At 44.6% G+C, this 22,393-nt stretch overlaps 1 protein-coding gene across 1 annotated transcript; it reads right to left on the bottom strand.

Moving 5' to 3' along the window:
- Positions 1 to 614: 614 nt before the first annotated feature.
- On the bottom strand, positions 615 to 11,360 carry LOC125508271 (uncharacterized). Its single transcript, XM_048672919.2, has 12 exons — positions 11,097 to 11,360; positions 10,663 to 10,957; positions 8,575 to 8,761; positions 8,446 to 8,495; positions 6,565 to 6,657; positions 6,386 to 6,474; positions 6,185 to 6,263; positions 5,758 to 5,840; positions 5,529 to 5,607; positions 4,633 to 5,356; positions 1,512 to 2,124; positions 615 to 1,075 (listed from the first exon to the last, which is right to left on the bottom strand). Exons 1-12 carry the CDS (start codon positions 11,126 to 11,128, stop codon positions 940 to 942), a joined length of 2,460 nt encoding a protein of 819 aa, XP_048528876.1. The 5' UTR covers positions 11,129 to 11,360; the 3' UTR covers positions 615 to 939.
- Positions 11,361 to 22,393: the final 11,033 nt, after the last annotated feature.

Genomic DNA, 22,393 nt, shown 5'->3' with positions numbered 1-22,393 from the left:
CGTAAAGCGATATGATGTGTTACATGCTAGATTAGTGTGACTTAGGATCGGGGTTCCGACAGAGATGACATTTTTTATATTAAAAGATGTCTTTTTTAGGTAGATTTCATTTTTATTCTAATAACATGTTTTTTTACCTAAATAACATGGCAGTTTCCATATAAAAAGAAAAAACTAGAGAACTTTGCTACAGCTACGGGCAGTTTTCACAGAAAGTTGTTACGGAGATGAGGTGGAGGACTTAGGATTTACCACGATTTGGGTACCACAAGTCCACAACTTAATTCACGGGTTGAGCCTCAATGAGATTCCCGTAACTTCGGTATGTATGCTGGTTACTGTAAGTCTAGCATTTTTATTTGCCCATTGTCATATAAACTTCTTTCCTTTACTTAAAAAAACAAGAACTTATTAGTTTAGAGTGAAATACTCCCTTTATAAACAAATATAAGACGTCAGAGGAAGTACAAAGTTAGACTTCGACCAATGACACCCACCAATCCACGCATCCTGTCATCACCCTACAGGACCACCGACTGACGTCAACGAGTCACGATGCACCTCAACCAGAACAGGCAAGACCCATGGAAAACCCATCAGTAAACAAGGAAAAATGTCAAGGAAAAACTCATTCGAACTCCTCATTCAACATCCACATGTACAAGACCATCACAACAGCACGCTAACCGCATCTTTTACATCCATGGAAAACGAACTACTCTCCCAGTTGCTACACTAACGAATTCAATGGAAGCAAATGAGCTTCAAACAGCACGGAAAACAAGTCTGTTACGCTAGACTGATGACGTAACCGGCGCAACAAGCTAGTGAGGTTGTGCACTGTAACTCATCCAGTCAGCGGCAGTATGTGGAGGAGCCGCCGGGTGAACTCCGCCCACCGCACTACCGGGAAGAGACGAGAGTAGATGGAGAAAGGTTTCATCTCTTTCCGCCCTTCGATCTTTGAGCTATCAATCGAACCGCCTGCTTTCCAAGCTCTAAGTTCTCAGAGCTACCATTATCTAACTGAACACAAAGCATGCCGCTGATGACATTAGATACCACACCTTGATGCCTGCCAAAAAGAATGACATTTAGTACCTGTTGCTAATTCAACAACAAACAAAAGGACTGACAAAGCGTGGGAGACAATGCTAAGATTCACAACACTAAATCACCCCTTTTTGCTGCCCAGCAAAAATAATCAAAAGATTGATGCTGGGCAATACTAACATGCAATGCAAGAGCAGATAATGGAAAGGGGGTAATGCATGGTTCAAAAAAAAGAGCAGATAAAAGACTGGTAAAGAACAATAGCGAACTCAGATTACTTGGATTATATAGATAGATCCCCAGACCAAATCCATTTCTGATGGCAAAGTACCCGAGTTTCAGTAGATATGCTATGAACAACATTGATAACAAATAACTCAAAACATAAGACAAATATTTAACCAGCACAATACAACAAACATAAAAGATAACAAGAATTTAGGCAAGAGGGAGCTCACCATTTGCCATCAGAAGCTAATTGGATCTCAATCCTCTTCCCAATTGCATCATTGCCCAACTTGCGCAGTATCCAGGTCGCATCCATTGCTTCGTCCCCTGTGCTCTGCCCATGCCTCTTGGATGGAGTACTGCCCTCTGAGCCATCCATCTTGTCTGTCGAAGGTCTTTTCCTCTTTGATCTCTGGCCTTTAGCAACATTTAAGTCCTCTTGCTGAGAAGCCCAGGTGGCTGGCTCCTCTGGTTGAGAAACCTGGGCGCTTGGCTGCTCCAAATGTGGACGCTTAAATTTGAGTTTAAGCAACGAGGGCTTTAAGCTGTCAGGAGAGTTGTTGACAGGAAATGAAGCAGTGCCCTGGCTCTCTGTCAGCTGACTGGGAATAGGTTGCTTATGTCCAAATGATCTGCTTCTTGTTCCACTTTCACTTGCATTTTCCATCCCAGAAATTAGAGCACTGCTCCTTTTTCCAGTTGCATGCTTTTTGGAGGTGCCCAGATCTCCCAAAAGGCTACTTCTTTGCTGTACTCCTGTCTCTCCAACTAGTTTCATTACACTTTTTTCCTTTTTACTACTCTTCGAGCTTTTGAAGTGGCTTGTTACATCAATTTTCCCTCCTGAAATATATAGCAAAAGGTGACCAAGCCACTTCAATCTTCAACACAGAATCAAGGGAAGAAATCTGAAGTAAACTAAGAGAAAACTTGCAACAGCAAAGATCAAGCAACAGCTTAAGCATCTAACATTACAAAACAAGGGAAGCTAATAAATAAAAATCTACCTCCGTTCTAAAATACAGACATTTATGCACAGAGCCTCCAACACACAACTTTGACCGTCATTCTTTCATACAAATGTAAGGAAATAAAATAAAAGGCTGCAGAATTATGAAGTTTAATGGAATATATAATGGTATTATTTTCTTTAAACCAATAGTCAAAGTTAGAGAACGTTGACTGCATGCTTTATAGGACATCATCTATTTTGGAACAGAGGTAGCATGACATATCAATACCAACAATGCAACTGCTCGGACAATAAGATGGGAAAATTATCAGGGGATGATGACGAGGTTACAGGAATATCAGCACTGCGAATTAGATTGCAGTATATGAACCATAGGTTTGGCAATGTCTTTCTGGAACTGCCATCTCAGGGGCGGATAATATGGGTATTTGGAGTGCACATACGGGTAAGGCTATGAACTCTGAAGCACTGGACGAACCCTACCTAAGAACCCAATCAGATACCTAGGTTGGAATGAGCAAACAGCTAATTGTTTTTAACAGAACGGCTAATATATATCATATGATTTCAAATTAAGCTTTTTTGGGAACCAGAATGAGTACTCCCTCCCCAATATGTTGGACGTATAAGTTTTGCAAGAATAACAAGGAGTCATAACAAATTTGTGGAATGTATTGCCCCAGTGTAATCATCTCATTCCAAATCATGTGATGTCAGTTATTAGCACACCAAAAATAGTCGGTTCATCTCCTCAATCTCCGCTCGACAAATCACCATATCAAGAAATGCATACAACTCAATCTCCACTGGCAAACCGCGAATTTCTCTTTTAAGGGGTGGATCACATCATGGAGGGTTCTGATCCAAATTTTACGGAAACAAGTGTGAGCCATGCATGCACGGGAAAGAAATCTCAGAAGGCTGAGCAGAGGGTATTTTCAGAACTAATGTCGCAAAATAACAAATACGCCTTACAAATTGGAGAATGGTGGATACACCCTACATATTCTGAGGGAGTACTAAGCAATTCAATATTACCAAATCAGGTAATATGTCTAGTAGTAAAAACATGACCGGATAGCCGGTTGGACCAGAAGAAGACAGAATAGGTGACCTTAGCTGTTTCTTAAGCTCCACGGACCGTCCCAACCACCGGACTGGTGAAAACCGGTCGAACCGGGTATCTTTGTGCAAACCAGGCAGCGGAACGGGTGGAGGCGAGAAAGATGTAATCCGTGCTGGATAATTCAAACCCAGGTCACCTAGGCACTAGGCCAAAGCCCAACCATGGCATATGATAACCAACTCACCTCAGGTCAGCTGTTGTTCAATAGAAGGAATTCTATTTTGCCTTTTTCTACTACTATATACTATAATGTTCAGGATATCGGTAACTGGCACCATATCGGTCAGCTGTTGAGTAGGGATAAATAGCAAAGTTCAAAAAGCGCTAGGTGTAAATTATGTGTTTGACCACCTATTTGCGCCTTGATAGCTTATGCGCTGCTTAGGCGCGATTAGGAGTTCCGTACACGATCGCTAGTGTGAAGAAATAAGCAAGATGAGGTGACCTAGCCCATTAAAGCACCAGCCCACCTATACTTGTTCTTCTCTTATTAAAACCTCCTGTGTGTGCAGTCGACAGAAATTTTAGGGATCCTCCTCATGCCACCTCTCTACCTCTTCCTCTCCCTTGCTGCACCCATGGCAACAAGCCAGCAAAGCTCGATTTCTCGCCGGAGAATCTCAACCCCTTGCAGGAATCGATCGATTTGTTGTCGGAGTGGTCAAATCCTGGGGAGGTCAAATCCTCGCCAGGGAGATTGATTTCTCGCCTGAGAAACGCAATTCCTCGACGGAGAAGGCTGATTTCTCGCCGGACGCCTTTTTGAGCGCTTAGGGCCAAAGCGAGGCGTTATGCCAACGCCCACCGCTTAAGCACGCTTAGGCAAGCGCCTAACAGCACTTTTTTGAACTACGATAAATAGACGAATTGGCCAGTTAATCGGCCAATATATCAGCTAATCAGCTATTCGGTAACACACCAAGTAGCAATTAACTGGCCAATATTTGGAACATTGAGTATATAATGGTCCGAATATCAAACTGGATGAACCAGCAGCCTGACTGGTTTGGTCACAAGTCCAGTTCTTAAAATTATGCCAAAATGGCAACATATGTCAATTGAAAGGTTATCAGGAGAAATGCCACAAAATAGCTATAATTCCGTAGCTATCTATAGGAGACCTTTAGTAACGTCTCAAATTAGTAAATTACTAGTAGTTACTAGCACAGAAGTTTGTACATACATGCCAGATACAATATATCAAGCAAACTAAAAAGGTAAATGGCAAAGCAACACAAAATAAGGCACATACCATGCATCAAACCAAGCTCTTGCTCTTTATGAGAATTGGACATTTCAGACTTAGGAGAGCCACTTTTACTTTTGTGACGTGTTCCAAGATGAATAACCAACTTGGTACCTTTCCCTGTGTCACCCTTGGCATTATTTTCCTCACCTATATCTTTGAAATGCAGGCTCGGCACCTTACTGCCTTTGATTTTGACTTTTGGTATCATATCTGCACTGTTTGTTGCAGCTTTTGCAGATGTGGATTTCAGATCCTTCTCTGAACTTCGAGTTGAAGATAAAACAAACACATTCTCATTATTCTTGAAAGAATTCCTCTCATGATTAACATCTACAGTATGATCTCCCAAGTGACTACTCATTGATTTGACTTCATGCCTTCTCTCAAGAAATATCTCATTCGGATCAGCAACTGACTTATTACCTTGGTTGCCTTTTTTCTTGGAATGCTTCTTATTCGTCCCTGAGTTCTTAGGAACATTCTTTTCTTGTTCAGATTGATCTAATGGAGGCTTACTGCTGTTACTTTTGAAAGAGAATTTTAGTGTGTTTCTACCATCATTTTTCAATACTAATGCACCGAGTCTTTCATCGTCCGAGTTTGGACAAGGTGTTACATCTTCTAAAGAAGGCAGTCCAGCAGCAGCCCTTAAACTAACCATAAGATCATGATCAACAATGTTCCTCCTCTTCCAAAGCTCCCTAACTGCATCTTCTGCATCCCTGATCTGAAGAGAGCAAAAGGCGTGTAAGATAACAGAGTATTCCCTCCGTCCCAAAATAAGTATCGCTGATTTGGTACAGATTTTGTACTAATTTAGTACTAAATCAGCAACACTTATTTTGGAATGGAGGGAGTGTAATACAGCGATGAGAAACCATGAAAGAATTATATATTACCTGGGAGCATTCACCACGGCATGATGCGCATGTATACTGGAGATTTTGGTCAGCTTGGAACTGCTGGTACTTTTCCTCGCTGCATAATTATATGGAAAGTCAGTAAAGCGTAGTACACCACAGAAGTGAAAATCTTGAAGTATCAAGGCACTAAACACTAGATTCAGAGAAGGCAACAAATATGAGTGGGTTAATTTAAACAAAATGAGGGGTTGACGTTCATACAGACCTGATGCCATCACATTCAATATGTACCCACTTTTCACAAATGTCGCAGCAAACCATAGGTATCACTTCAGAATCTCTATAAACCTGAAAAGGGGTGAACCAAGCAAAAGAAAAGGGTATCTCAGCAGAAGTTAGCATGGAAAAACTCCGCAACACATTATGGTGTATATGACCCAACATTGCTTATTACAGTACATTTTAAACTTAACAAATAAAATCTCAATAAGAAACTTTCAGCTATAGACAAACAGGATCCTCATTTTAAGGCCTCACGCATAGCATATGGTCACTATATTAGAAGAGAAAGAGCAGCTGGAGAGAAACAAAACATTTTCTAATACCCTGAAATTTAACAGGGCACATTATAAAATCGTTCTGTGTAGAAGGACAGTAGTCATGCCAAGAGAGAGTAAAAGGGAAGGAGCTACCTTCAAGCAAACTGGACAGTAGTTTCCTTTCACAAACAACCGCCCACAAGCATCACAGCATGTGTACCCCAAAAACCACCTACGCACCAAAACTCGCAATGATGTATATAAGCACGACACATAAAGTGGCAAATACGTGATAAAAAGATCTTAAGTAAACTTCAGAACAATATCATTCATCCGCATTAGTGGTTTACGTACCTTGTGCTATGACCACTCCCAGGTACACCAGATCCACAGCTGTGACACCTTGTATGTTTTGGACATAAATATGGTCCATGAGTAACATTCTGCAACGTTATAAAGTTCACTGTTAAGTGACGAGCCCCACATATTCAATCTGTAGAAAGCAGAATGAGGAAGGTGAACAATAGGTGTACCTTGTGTGAGGGTTGCTGACAGTAACAGTGATAGGCTCCATCACACCTTTTACAGAACATTAACTTATTGGGATCACCAGGCCGCCGACACACCTAAATACGCGTTTATTTACACAGAATTAGGCAGAGAATCTGGGTTCATTTCCTTCTTTACCAAGAAAGCTGGCGGTAACTAAGGCATAACAAACGTTCTACACGGTGCAAAGATGCTACTCCCTCCATCCCACATTAATTGTCGCTCAAACAGATGTATCTAGCACTGAAATACGTCAAGATACATCCGTTTCAGCGACAATTAATATGGGACAGAGGGAGTACTTTACAACTGCTCATATAGGAACATGGAGAACTTCGAAATTAATTATGATCAAATGTAAGTATTTGCTGATTTGGAAGTACATGGCCACCACAATAACAGTTGATGCATATACAAATATTATAGCTCTTAAATAATGCAAAATGTATGCTACAATTTTCATAAACTGCACCGACCCAAAAAGGATTTAAACTCTAATCATGTACCAGCATACGGATGAAGCCAAAATTAATAGTACTAGAGAACTGTTAGGGTGCGTTTGGTTCAGTGGCTATCCCCGGATGGCCAGGGATAGCTACTTTTTAGGTGGTTATCAGGTGTTTGGTTCAACAGAGAGAAGGGATGGCCAGGGATATGGGCAGCCAAGATTCCCCGTATGCTGTCAAAACGAGGCTGAGCGCGTCCGCGAAAATCTCGTGGACATAGCCAAGCACCCGCGTGCATCGCTAGCTTCACCGCGAAACGTTTTCTTCGCTTCTGTCACCTCTCTTCCCCTATATGGCCTCTTCCCTTGACTTAGTCAGCGGCGCAGATTGTGCGCGACCATGGCACATCAAAGGCGAGGGTGGTGGCTGCCTCCAGGGCTCGGGGCGGCAGATCCTGATGGTGCTGGGCGGCGGGGCCGGCCAAGGCGCGAGGCAGTGAAGCCAGCCGTGGCACGGTGGCAGGGCCGACAAGGGCGCGCAGGGCGGCGGAGTCATCCATGGCGTGCCGGCTGGGCCGCAGGCCGACCAAAGAGCGCGGCAAGGAAGACCAAAGGTGGAGCCAGCCTGATGATGCATGTGCGCTGCCCTGGGGTGGAGCGCCGGCTCAATGTACCCTGTAGGTGCTCGCTGAGTGAGCTCGTGTCCGGCGGCGTGAGGGCGCACGGCGGCAGTCCCTCTACCCTCTGTCTGTTACCTCCTCCCATTGAATTTGTCTTCGTCTGTTGCATAATTGCTTTTGAGGCAACTGCCCCAACGAACATGAGTAGGCTGTACATATGAACCGTGAAGTATTCTGTTATGTATATACAGTTTTTAATGATTGCATACTTAGTTAAATTAGTGTTTGTAATCTGAAACTTTGAGATACCACAATCGTGTTTCTCGCAAATTTTTGCCCCAACTTCATTCAACTGTTGATTTGTTCCCATGTCCACATATACATACACATTATGTTCGGTCTTGACTTGGATTACATTTCTTGAGTAGGCATAATTGGAGATCTAGTTGCATTGATGGGCGTGCACCATGTAATAAGCAACATGTAGTTTTATGTTGTAATTACGAGGTAACCTCACCACCTCAATAGAAGAAGGTTACTCGAACTCTTATCCACCAGACCACCACTCATCCGTTCATCCCTCAAACCAAACACGCAGTTATTTTTTCTTCAACAACTTGTGCATTCTACTCAACCAAACAAAAAAAGTGGCTATCCCTAACCGGGTGGTTGGAGATACCCACAGCTACTCAATCCCTTCAACCAAACACACCCTTAAATACTTCTGGTGTCACAAAAACTCTGATAGTTGGGAAATACACATGTACAAGGTAAGGATAATGATGTTATAGACAACCAACCTCACAGCTGCGGCAAGATGAACAGATCCACGAGCTCCAGTGGAAGAGATCTAGATGGAATGGATATCATCAAAGGATACAAAATACAATGTGTTTAAGACGAACGCAGGGAATAATTTTTTAAATTACCTCTATGTTCACCCCAATTTTTCACACACTTCTTATGATACTTCTTGTTGCAGAGTTTGCATGGAACCATTTTGGCAGCTTTTGAGCTGCCCTCATTTTCTCCAGAGAAGCATAAGCGGCACATAACCTTGACAGCAGCATTCCCTTGATCTTCTCGATCCGAGTCATCTTCATCTCCTTCAGCCTCCTGGAAGAAGTATAAAATAATATTTTAAGAAGGTATTTAGTTGTGAACTCCACTGTTCCAGCATAGAAGTACAAAACTACCCGTAATAACGATGAACTGACGAAGAATCAGGAATCTCATAGGCTGGTTATAAATTCTGCGCCATTTCTAATTGAAGAAAGTCCACTTTACAACCTTCAAGTCTCACTGAAGTTCACATTACAACCATCAGACAGTTTATTTTTAACCCTGAACTATGAAATTCGTTCACTTTATAACCTTGTCCCCGTCTCAGATACAACTTATCTACGTCAGCAAACTACATAAAGAACTTATCTATCTTGCTATTAAGGGTGCTAAGTTTTTTTATGTAGTTTGCTGATGTGTCAGTCCACTGAAGTGGATAAGTTGTCCAGGTTGTCCGATACGTAGCATCTGAGTCAGCACGAACCATCTGAGACGGGACCAATGTTGTAAAAGTTGAATGGATTCTCTAGTGCAGTGTTAAAAAATAGTTTAGGAGTTGAAGGTTGCAATGCTAACTTTGGTGGGAGTACAATGCCAAAACCGAGAAAAGCAGTATTTGATTACCAAATTTGGAAACAAAAAAGGCACCACGACTATAACAGCTAAATACAGGATATCAATAAGATATTGTTTCATTGAAACAGAAAACAGAACATATAAACTAGCTCATATATCTTACTGGAGCAGTTATCACGTTACTGCAAAGGTAAGTTCAATATACAGCAACGTCGGCATGAATGCGTGACTAACGTAAATGAGAATCTCTGCAAGACACGGGTCCATTTCTCTTTCAGGGGTGTGGGGGGATGCACAAGTAATGCTTGCTCTCATTAAGCCACACATCTGCATAATATACAGGTATACTCGTATATGGCTAAATTGTTCCTAGAACCAGGGCTCCCCCAGTGCATGCCCGCAAAGTATAGAGCAGCACCAACTATGCACAAGCACAAACAACACAGGGTAACTAAAAGAATCAAGACAAAACAACAATAAGTGAACTTCACACCATCATTTGCATCCAGAGCTCATAAGCCATCCACAGATCAGAAGCTCCATAGACACCAAAAACTAGCACCAGTAATCACAGCACTTATTAAACACCAAAACGTACCAACTTGGCCATAGCATAACAAAACCTCAAAGACAGAGCACGACCATATACTCCTCTCAAAATAATACACCGGAATCAGCAAAGGTCATGGTCAACTCATCTGGCATAGCCCACGTGCATACAACCACTCAAGGGCATCGAAATTGCTCTGAGCCACACGAAACTGATGAGCTATGAGCCTATGAATGTCACAAACAACTGTATTTACCCAAAAATCCAAGCCTACTGGGGGCCAGTTCTTTTAGGCGATTCTACCAGAATCGACCCCTCCCCAGCTTCTCCCAGAATCATCACTCCATATGTTTTTTACAATCCTAGCTAATTAGACCTTAACTAGATAGGATTGTAAAAAAAATATGGAGTGGCGATTCTAGGAGAAGCTGGGGAGGGGGGCGATTCTGGGAGAATCGCCGAAAAGAACTGGCCCTGGCTCTAAAATCTAACCAGAATTCCCACAAATACCTACCTGGAGCCAGTACACACTCTTACAACCACAGAACATAGAAGATGCAAACTTCTGCGCTAGCATATGATCTCCCGGCGGCCCATTATCATCCCAATTCAGACTTCCCAAGGAATCTACACCAAAACCTCGGGAAATTCGCAGTAACCAGACAGCTAAACAGACAACTGAACCCGAAATGCGCCTACACCGACATTAGCTAGAATCATCGGCATGAACGCCACAAAAAAACGCAAACCCTAGGTCCTTAACAACGACGGGAAAACCAAAGAGGAATAAGCCCTATGCAGAAGCAAGTGCATCGTAGATTCGGCTCACCGGAGATCCATAGGCGCCCTCGAGGCGCCTGGCGAAGTCCTCCGCGGCGGCGGCCTGGCGCTGCATCGCCGCCCTGCACGCCTCGTCCTCGCCCTCCTCCGGCAGCTCGAGCGGCGGCACCTCCACCTGCACCGTGCCGGGCTCTCGGGCATCCCCCGCCCCCGCCCCCGCCGGCCTCAGCAGCCACGGATCGGCGAGGAAGCCCTCGAGCGCCGCCGCGACGCCGGCCCATGCCCCGGTCCTCTTGTTGGCCCTCGCGGCGCCGAACCCTAGCTCGCAGTCGCACACCCTCCGGCTGCACAAAGGAAGGAAGAGAGGCCCGGCCGGCCGTCAGCGCGAGAGAGGAGAAGCGGGCGGGCGGGCGGTGACGAGAGAGAGATACCGAGACCGAGAGGGGGAGGGGGAGGAGGAAGAGGAGTGTAACGTAAACATACCAAGTGATGGGGCACGCGACGTGAAACGCCATGGGAGGCGGGCGGGGCGAGATGGGGTGCTCGCTCGCTCGCCCGTCGCCACGGCCACCAGAGCCCGGAACCAGATGGGTTCGTTTGGTGGGGTGGGTGGCCGATTCAAACCGATTTGGGTGGGGATTCGCCTCCGTTTCGAAAACTTGGGGGAGATTTCTCTTAATTTCGTTTGGACTGCGGAAGGGGGAGAGGGGGAGGAGGCTTCCTTGGGACGGGGGAGCACGGGCACGGCGGAGATGGGAGCTCTTGCGGCTAGGTCCCTGGGTGGTGGGGGTTTTGTACCCACACCCTTGTTCTACGTGGGCCTGCGATGGGCCTCCCAGTACAGGCTGACAAGGCATCCGAGATGATTATGAACTTGTTTGGTTCCTGCATTAAGCCCAACCAGATCCGTGCGGGGAAAATCCGGCCTGTTTGGTTGGCCGCATACACTCTTCGGTCTGATCGCACGAAGTTTAAAGCACCTCCTAACCAGGCCCTCTCAAACATTGTGACGGGTTAATAAGGTTTCGCAAGATTGTCTCAAAAAAAAAACCTCCTAACCAGGCCCCTCCTCTCACCGCCCAAACTCCCGCCACCCTTCTCTCCCCTTTCGAGCTTTCCCGCCGACGCGCATCAGCACTGACGAGCAGGTAAGTGGCACTCCTTTACCGACGGGCGGTCCACGGCGGCGGCGACTCCTTCCTCAATTTCTTCGACCGTTCCGCATCCCCCTCGAGCTGCAGCCATGGCCTCTGTGAGTTCAACCATCCCCTTCTCTCTGTTCATTGTAGCTAGATCTGATAGCATGTGGTCGTAGGGTTTGATGTGCAAGCATGCAGTAGGTTTGATTTGTGCGCCGGTCTATGAGCAGATGGTAGATTGTGATGTTGTGGTAGCTTGGTGGTGGATTTGTAGCATGCTAGAGTAGTATGATACTGATGAACACAATGGATTCATAGCTGGGCCTCCTAAGGCGACGAGGTTTATTCGTACGCCATCCGGGCGGCTGATTCCTAAAGCCTCTACATGCTGACGGATTATAAGGTACATAGGGCGACGCGCGCTTGCTGGTCTACTCATGATTGTTCCGTGAGGAGACAAGGCACTAAGGACCTGATGAGGTGACATGCACGGGGCCAGCCCACGAGCTAGAGCTCAGTCGCTTAGGTTTATTAGCGCTGCAGGGACGGACCCGAGCATAGGCATCGTGCCAATAGCCCCCGCTCATGGGACGGTCAAGAGGAGAGTTGCGAGCGCGCAGAGACCCGAGGAGTGGCGTCTCCGAACGCGATGTGATGCCAAGCACGAAATTAACAGGTGGAGTAAACTCATGAAAGCATAACTGGGTTTAGTATGAAACTGAAAGGTAAGGCAGTTGTTGGGACTGGCCCTAAACAACTTAAGGATGATGCAGCCCGTGGGGCACCCTCAATTGAACAAACCAAAAAGTCACCTCGCAATGCTGATGCGGAAGCGTCGAGGTAACTGGCGAAGCACGCCGCGAAGGTTCGCCCCTCAGGGGCCGGCTGGCTCCTGAGGCCCTGGAGGCTCGTGAGGGGCTGGGGCCTCGTGAGACACCAGCGCCATGCATCGGGCCTCATGAGGCACCAACGCGAGCTACGCGAACCGCTGGTACGTGGCGCCCGCCTTCAGTAGGCCGAAGGGCATGCAAATGTAGTTGCAGGGGCGCCCCCGCTCCGGTTGATGCACGATGGCCAGAAGAGGTCCTGAGAAGCGGCCATGTTGAGGCCCGGGATGTTGACGCACACGCGCAGCTCGCTGATACGTACATTTTGCATCATGCTTTTATATCAATATTTATTGCATTATGGGTTGTTATTACACATTATGTCACAATACTTATGCCTATTCTCTCTTATTTTACAAGGTTTACATAAAGAGGGAGAATGCCGGCAGTTGGGATTCTGGGCTGGAAAAGGAGCAAATATTAGAGACCTATTCTGCACAACTCCAAAAGTCCTAAAACTTCACGGAAGATGTTTTCCAAATATATAAAAAATATTGAGAGCAAGAACTTCATCAGTGGGGCCACACCCTGGCCACGAGGGTGGGGGGCGCGCCCTACCCCCCTGGCGCGCCCCCTACCTCGTGGGCCCCCTGGTGGCCCTCCGGTGGCCATCTTCTGCTATATGGAGTCTTTCGATGGGAAAAAATCATAAGCCATCTTCTCGGACGAAACTCCGCCGCCACGAGGCGGAACCTTGGCGGAACCAATCTAGGGCTCTGGCGGAGCTGTTCTACCGGGGAAACTTCCCTCTCGGAGGGGGAAATCATCGCCATCGTCATCACCAATGCTCCTCTCATCGGGAGAGGACAATCTCCATCAACATCTTCATCAGCATCATCTCATCTCAAAACCCTAGTTCATCTCTTGTATCCAATTCTTGTCTCCAAGTCCGGGATTGGTGCTAGTAGGTTGCTAGTAGTGTTAATTACTCCTTGTAGTTGATGCTAGTTGGTTCAATTGGTGGAAGATCATATGTTCAGATCCTATATGCATATTAATACCCCTCTGATTATGAACATGTATATGCTTTGTGAGTAGTTACTTTTGTTCCTGAGGACATGGGAGAAGTCTTGCTATTAGTAGTCATGTGAATTTGGTATTCGTTCGATATTTTGATGAGATGTATGTTGTCTCTCCTCTAGTGGTGTTATGTGAACATCGACTATATGACACTTCACCATTATTTGGGCCTAGAGGAATGCATTGGGAAGTAATAAGTAGATGATGGGTTGCTAGAGTGGCAGAAGCTTAAACCCTAGTTTATGCGTTGCTTCGTAAGGGGCTGATTTGGATCCATATGTTTCATACTATGGTTAGGTTTACCTTAATACTTTTGTTGTAGTTGCGGATGCTTGCAATAGAGGTTAATCATAAGTGGGATGCTTGTCCAAGTAAGGGCAGTACCCAAGCACCAGTCCACCCACATACCAAATTATCAAAGTACCGAACGCGAATCATATGAACGTGATGAAAACTAGCTTGACGATATTCCCATGTGTCCTCGGGGGCGCTTTACATCATATAAGAGTTTGTCCAGGCTTGTCCTTTGCTACAAAAAGGATTGGGCCACCTTGCTGCACCTTATTTACTTTTGTTACTTGTTGCTCGTTACAAATTATCTTATCACAAAACTATCTGTTACCACTTATTTCAGTACTTGCAGAGAATACTTTGCTGGAAACCGCTTACCCAAGCACCGGTCCACCCCCTATACTTGTGAGTCATCAAGACTCTTTTCTGGCGCCGTTGCCGGGGAGTGAAGCGCCTTTGGTAGGTGGAATTTGGTAAGGAAAAATTTATATAGTGTGCTAAAATTTACTGTCACTTGTTACCATGGAAAGTAATCCTCTAAGGGGCTTGTTTGGGGTATCTTCACCCCGACCAGTAGAGCAAAGAGTTGCTCCTCAACCTACTGAACCTACTGAAAATGAAAATGAAAATGAAAATGCTTGCTTTGAAGTTCCTTCGGGTATGATAGAAAAACTGCTAGCTAATCCTTTTTTAGGAGATGGAACAAAACATCCTGATGAACATATGATATATGTGGATGAAGTTTGTGGATTATTTAAGCTTGCAGGTGTATCCGAAGATGTTGTTAACAAGAAGGTCTTCCCTTTATCTTTGAGGGGAGATGCATCGACATGGTATAGGCTATGTGATGATATGAGGTCTTGAAATTACAAACGATTGAAATTGAAATTTCATCAGAAGTTTTATCCTATGCATCTTGTTCATCGTGATCGCAATTATATATATAATTTTTGGCCTCGCGAAGGAGAAAGCATCGCTCAAGCTTGGGGGAGGCTTAAATCAATGTTATATTCATGCCCCAATCATGAGCTCTCAAGAGAAATGATTATTCAAAATTTTTATGCCCGGCTTTCTGGTAACAATCGCACCATGCTTGATACTTCTTGTGCTGGCTCTTTTATGATGAAGACTATTGAATTCAAATGGGATTTATTGGAAAGAATTAAACGCAACTCTGAAGATTGGGACCTCGACAATGGTAAGGAGTCAGGTATGACACCTAGTTTTGATTGTGTTAAATCTTTTATGGATACCGATATTTTTCGTAAATTTAGCACTAAATATGGAGTTGACTCTGAGATAGTAGCCTCTTTCTGTGAATCTTTTGCTACTTATGTTGATCTCCTCAAGGAGAAGTGGTTTAAATATCATCCTCCCATAGAAGTAAAAGTAGCTGCACCTATTAAAGTTGAAGAAAAGACTATCACTTATAATGATCTGATTGTTCCTACTTCTTATGTTGAGAAACCACCTTTCCCTGATAGGATAAAGGATCATGCTAAAGCTTCAACTGTGGTTCATAAAAGCAATATTAAAACATATACACCTCCTGAGCAAGTTAAAGTTGAACCTAATATTGCTATCGTTAAAGATCTCTTGTCTGATAATATTGATGGGCATGTTATTTATTTCTATGATGAAACTGCTAGAATTGCTAAACCCCATGATAAATATAAACCTAGACCTGTGGTAGGCATGCCTGTTATTTCTGTTAAAATAGGAGATCATTGTTATCATGGCTTATGTGATATGGGTGCTAGTGCAATACCTTATTCCTTATACAAAGAAGTTATGCATGATATTGCACCTGCTGAGATGGAAGATATTGATGTCACAATTAAACTTGCCAATAGAGATACTATTTCACCAATGGAAATTGTTAGAGATGTTGAAGTCTTGTGTGGGAAAACTAAATATCCTGCTGATTTTCTTGTTCTTGGTTCCCCACAAGATAACTTTTGTCCCATTATATTTGGTAGACCCTTCTTAAATACTGTTAATGCTACCATAGATTGCAAAAGAGATGTTGTTACTATCGGTTTAGATGATATGATTCATGAATTTAATTTTTCTAACTTTAGTAGACAAAACCGTGAAGAAGAATTACCTAGTAAGGATGAAATTATTGGTCTTGCTTCTATTGCCGTACCTCCTAGTGATCCTTTAGAACAATACTTGCTAGACCATGAAAATGGCATGTTTATGAATGAAAGAAGGGAATTAGATGAAGTATTCTTTAAACATGAACCTATTCTGAAAAACAATTTACCTGTTGAAATCCTAGGGGATCCTCCTCCACCCAAGGGTGATCCCGTGTTTGAGCTTAAACTGTTACCTGATACTCTTAAATATGCTTATCTTGATGAGAAAAAGATATATCCTGTTATTATTAGTGCTAACCTTTCAGAGCATGAGGAAGAGAGATTATTGAAAACTCTGAAGAAGCACCATGCTGCTATTGGGGTATACTCTTGATGATCTTAAGGGCATTAGTCCCACTCTATGTCAACATAAAATTAATTTGGAAGAAGATGCTAAACTAGTTCGTGATCATCAACGCCGACTAAATCCTAAAATGAAAGAAGTGGTAAGAAAGGAGATACTAAAGCTCCTTGAGGCAGGTATAATTTATCCCGTTGCTGATAGTCAATGGGTAAGCCCTGTCCATTGTGTCCCTAAGAAGGGAGGTATTACTGTTGTTCCTAATGATAAAGATGAATTGGTTCCTCAAAGAATTATTACATGTTATAGGATGGTAATTGATTTCCGCAAATTAAATAAGGCTACTAAAAAGGATCATTACCCCTTACCTTTTATCGATCAAATGTTAGAAAGATTGTCCAAACATACACATTTTTGCTTTCTAGATGGTTATTCTGGTTTCTCTCAAATACCTGTGTCAGCCAAAGATCAATCAAAGACTACTTTTACATGCCCTTTTGGTACTTTTGCTTATAGACGTATGCCTTTTGGTTTATGTAATGCACCTGCTACCTTTCAAAGATGCATGATGGCTATATTCTCTGAATTTTGTGAAAAGATTTGTGAGGTTTTCATGGACGAATTTTCCGTCTATGGATCTTCTTTTGATGATTGCTTGAGCAACCTTGATCGAGTTTTGCAGAGATCTAAAGAAACTAATCTTGTCTTGAATTGGGAAAAGTGCCACTTTATGGTTAATGAAGGTATTGTCTTAGGGCATAAAGTTTCTGAAAGAGGTATTGAAGTTGATTAAGCCAAGGTTGATGCTATTGAAAAAATGCCATGTCCCAAGGACATCAAAGGTATAAGAAGTTTCCTTGGTCATGCCAGTTTTTATAGGAGGTTCATTAAGGACTTCTCAAAAATCTCTCGGCCTCTGACTAATTTATTACAAAAAGATACACCATTTGTCTTTGATGATGATTGCGTAGAAGCATTTGAAATACTTAAGAAAGCATTGATTTCTGCACCTATTTGTTCAGCCACATGATTGGAATTTACCCTTTGAAATTATGTGTGATGCTAGTGATTATGCTGTAGGTGATGTTCTAGGACAAAGAGTTGATAAGAAACTAAATGTTATTCAATATGTGAAAGTGCTAGTGATCGACTGGAGGGGGGTGAATAGGCGATTTTTATGAAAGTCTTCAAAACATGGAAGTTTCGAAGACAAACGATAGAAATGAACCTATTAACATGCAGCAGAAGGTAGACTACACTAGCCAAGCCATAGTCAAGTATTCAATGAAGTGAAAGCACAAAGACTAATAGCAGCTAGGCAGTATGGATCAGGATGGAAGATAGGATGAAGCCAATCAAAACAAGCAGTCACACAGTGAAGACAGATAGATAATGCAAACAGGAAATGACTTCACAAGGACCAATATGCAAATAAAGAGATGGGAAGGATAGAACCAGTGGCTCGTTGAAGACAATGATTTGTTGGACCAGTTCCAGTTGCTGTAACAACTGTACGTCTGGTTAGGGAGGCTGAGATTCAACTCAGAAGACCGCGTCTTCACCTTATTCCCCTTGAGCTAAGGACACCCGGTCCTCGCCCAATTACTCTGGTAAGTCTTCAAGGTAGACTTCCATACCTTCATAGACTTCGTTCACTGGCGATCCACAATGACTCTTGGATGCTCAGAATGGGACGCCTAACCGGCTGGAGGATTCACAGTCCTCAAGTGTAATAAGTCTTCAGATCACACAGACAGGAAGACTTCGGTGATGCCTAACACTCTTTGGCTCTGGGTGTTTAGGGCTTTGTCCTCGCAAGGATTTCTCTCTCAAAGGCTTCGAGGTGGGTTGCTCTCAAACGACAAAAGCCGTGCACTAACTCTGAGCAGCCAACCAATTTATGGTGTAGGGGGTGGGCTATTTATAGCCACTAGGCAACCCGACCTGATTTGTCCGAAATGACCCTGGGTCACTAAGGAACTGACACATGTTCCAATGGTCAGATTTCAAACACACATGGTAACTTTACTTGAGCTACAAGCAAAGCTGACTTATCCAGCTCTGGATAAGATTTGCTCTCATTGTCTTCGCTCGAAGACATAGGATTTTGGTTAAGCATCACTTCAGTCATTCTGACTGGTTCACTTGGACCCCACTTAACAGTACGGTGGTTCCTATGACTCAACAAAGAAGAAAAAGAACGACAAAACAACTAAGTCTTCGCGCTCCATAGTCTTCACGCGATGTCTTCTCTTGTCATAGTCTTCAATGTGAATGTCTTCACATACCACCTTTGACTTCAATGTCTTCATACATTTTTAGGGGTCATCTCTGGTAGGAAAACCGAATCAATGAGGGACTTCTACCTGTGTTATCCTGCAATTCTCACAAACACATTAGTCCCTCAACCAGGTTTGTCGTCAATACTCCAAAATCAACTAGGGGTGGCACTAGATGCACTTACAATCTCCCCCTTTTTGGTGATTGATGACAAACTGGTTGAAGTTTTCAACAGGGATAAAAGTATGTGAAATTGTAAAGGATTTAGGTATTGTGTTCGTAAGTAGCAGAAAGGCTCCCCCTGAAGATGTGCATATAAGTATTTTGCTTTTTGAATGCAAATGCACATGGCAGGTTGTACTCGCGGAGCTCCTCTTCTACTTATGAAGACAATTCATCATGCATGAAATGATATAATGAAGATAATGACATGCATAATGAAAAATGGACATTTGCAAAATGACTTCGTGCGAAATTTATCGTCGCACATGCGGAATTTATCATCGCATCACATAGTGTCAAAAAAGGTAGCAGACGGCCATCAAGTTTAAGTGTTACAACTCAAAATGAACCAAATGTTTCAAAAGCGAGAGTTGTAAGCACTTGGCAAAAGTAGCAAAAAGTAAAGTAACCACTCATATGGACCCGCTTGAAGACTATCAACTCATATGCTTCTCCCCCTTTAGTCAGTAATGACCAAAAAGGTTTGAAGACATAGAGCTTCTACTCGTTCCCATGAGGAGTAGGCGAAGCAGCAGGGTCGTCGTTGTAACACCCCGAGAATCATGCTACAGTAATCTCCCCCTGATGGTTGCCATGTCACCATGTTTACCTTGCCAAACTTCCACTTGATTAAAATTCAAGTCAAATTCAAATTTGTATTGCAAGTCAAATATTTTACATCTTCAAAAATGCAAACAAAATAGTTCGTAGTTTTGCAGATAATTCCTAAGTGATTATGTTGGGGAAAACAACATCACCTAAACTCCCAAAATGCCCCTAGGATTTAAAACAGTGCCCAAAATAGCCCCGTTAATCTAATTATCATTTATATAAAATTTGAACAAGATCATCTTGCCTCCAAACTTTTGTAGCAGTAGTACATAATGCCTAGTATTTGTTTCAACAAGTTGCTTATTTTAAAAAATTCGTTTGGTGGTCAAGTATTTTGCAACAGAAGTGAAAAGGCAAAACAGTAAAGATAAAAGAAAATATAACGCCCCCCTTTTTGCACCTGGCCCAACTTGCACTGTATCAGGCCTGACCCACCGCCCCGGCCTTTCCCTCACCTCTCGACATGAGGCAGAGGCCATGGCGCTGTCCGGCCACGCGCGACCGTCCATGCGTGGATCTCGCCCGTGTCGACCATCCGTCGGTGCCCCGAGACGGATAAGAGCATCCTCGACCCCCCTGCTAACCCTAGTGCCCCTTTTCCCTCTCTCCCTCGCTCGTTCCCCTCACGCCACCATGCTCTCCCTCTCCCGAGCTCCGCATCGTCGCGCCAACACCGTTCACCGTGGCCACCGAGATCCTCTCGCAGCGCTATCAAGTCCAGAAGGTCCGCCGTGCTCCACCTCATCTCTCTGCGGAAGAACGTGAGCCAGGAAGCGCTGGTTCGTCGCCAGCATCATTGTCTTCAATCTTCGGAGCCGACCACTGCCGCCTTCGATTCGCCGCAAACAAGGCATCCCTATGCTTGCCGTCCACTCCAGGAGCCGTGCCTCCTCCGTCTACATCGAGTACGCCAACGGGTCGGCCAGGATCGCCACTGCATCGACGCCACGATTCTCTTCTTCAACCTCGGTCGCCGGCGCCATCGCCCAACTACTCTGCTCCGACCACTGCGGCCTTCCCCGAGCACGCCTACGGCTCCGCTGTGAGCTCCTCTCCGCCGACTCTGACCGTCTCTGCGCTTCTAAGCCCTCAACGGGCCACCATGTGCCTCCACGGTGAGCACCGCGTCCCAAATTCCCCTTCTCCTCTTCGATTTGGACACCGTAGGCCGCCATAACCGTCGTGCCTGAACCCCCCCTGTGTAGTGTGTACGCGTACGTGCGGCTGCTGCTCGTGCGCTGCTGCTGTACGCGCGCGCCCGCGTGTAGCTTCGCCACGGCCTGCTGCTGCCGCGATGACCGCCGCGGCCCGTTGCTCCTCCCGCACTGCTGCCGACGCCCGCGTGCACTGCCGCCCTGGTCGTGACTGCTCGCCGCTGCCTACCGCGCCTCACTGCTCGCGTGTCGCTGCTCGCCGCGCCGGGCCGAACCCCGCGTGCGCCTGCCGACGCTCTTGCCGCGCCCCTTCTCTGCTTGCGCCCGTGCGTGGCCTCGCCATCGCCTGCTGCTGCTCGCAGCGCTGCTGCCCGTTGATGCACCTGCTGCTGCATCCTACAGTTCCTACTACTACCGCTGCTTTCTATACTCTGTACTTCTAGCTACTGTAGCTACTAGCTAGCTTTTCTAATTTCACACCGTGTAACCCCCTGGACAGCCCTTAAACTCTGTCTAAACGACTACTAACAGGACTAAAACAATTATGGGGAGGTAGTACACTTGACATGGTCCAAATGTTTGCATTGGACCAAATCCATTTGATGCATGGATTAAATCCAATGAAAATCACAAAGTTCTATGTTCTGTTAATAGAAAAGCCGAAAACAGCTTTAATTTCATAGCTACTTCAGAGCTGTTGATGATCAAGCAAATGCACACTAATAGAGATGAAAGTGCTACTATCTTGTAGATCACAGAAAAATGCTCAAAATTGATATAAGGCACAAAATCATAGGAGGTACAGATCTATAGTTGTAGCCTTTTGAAAACAGCTAAAAGATGTTTAAAACTGGTGAATTCTCAGACTTAGCAGAATTTGAGGGATTTTCAGAATTTTGCTTAAAGCTTTGAAAATTAATAGAAAATAATCCGTAACTCGGATGAAAAATGTTTTATACATGAAAGTTGCTCAGAACGACGAGACGAATTCGGATACGCAACCCGTTTGTCCGCCACGCATCCCTAGCATACCGAACACACAACTTTCCCTCTCCGGTTCATCTGTCTGAAAACACGAAACACCGGGAATACTTTCCCGAATGTTTTCCCCCTTCACCGGTACCACCTCGTACCGCGTTAGGGTACACCTAGCATCGCGCTTTGTCATGTCATGCATCGTCATGCATTTGTTTGCATTATATTTATTGTCTCTTCCCCCTCTTCTTTCGCTAGACATCGAGACCGACGCCGCTGCTACCCAGTACGACTACGGTGTTGTCGACCCCTCTCTCTTGCCAGAGCAACCAGGCAAGCCCCCCCCCTTGATCACCAGATATCGCCTACTCTCTTTCTATTGCTTGCATTAGAGTAGTGTAGCATGTTACCGCTTTCCATTAATCCTATTCCGATGCATAGCCTGTCATTGTTGCTCCAGCTGTTGATACCTTACCTGCAATCCTAAATGTTTAGTATATGATGCTAGTTTACCATCAGTGGCCCTACATTCTTGTTTGTCTGCCATGCTGTACTATCGGGCCGTGATCACTTGGGAGGTGGTCACGGGTGTATACTTATACATAATATATGATACTTGTGGTGATTAAAGTTGGGTCGGCTCGTAGGAGTACCCGCGAGTGATTCTGATGTTGGGGGCTGAAGGGGCAGGTGGCTCCATCTCGGTAGAGGTGGGCCTGAGTTCTCGAAGGCCCCCGACTGTTACTTTGTGGCGGAGC

The sequence above is a fragment of the Triticum urartu genome, chromosome 5A, assembly GCF_056163025.1.
Source record: "Triticum urartu cultivar PI428250 chromosome 5A, HENAU_Tu73, whole genome shotgun sequence".
NCBI lineage: Eukaryota > Viridiplantae > Streptophyta > Magnoliopsida > Poales > Poaceae > Triticum > Triticum urartu.
Note: the sequence above shows the minus strand (reverse complement) of the source record. Positions and strands in the feature narration are given on the sequence as shown.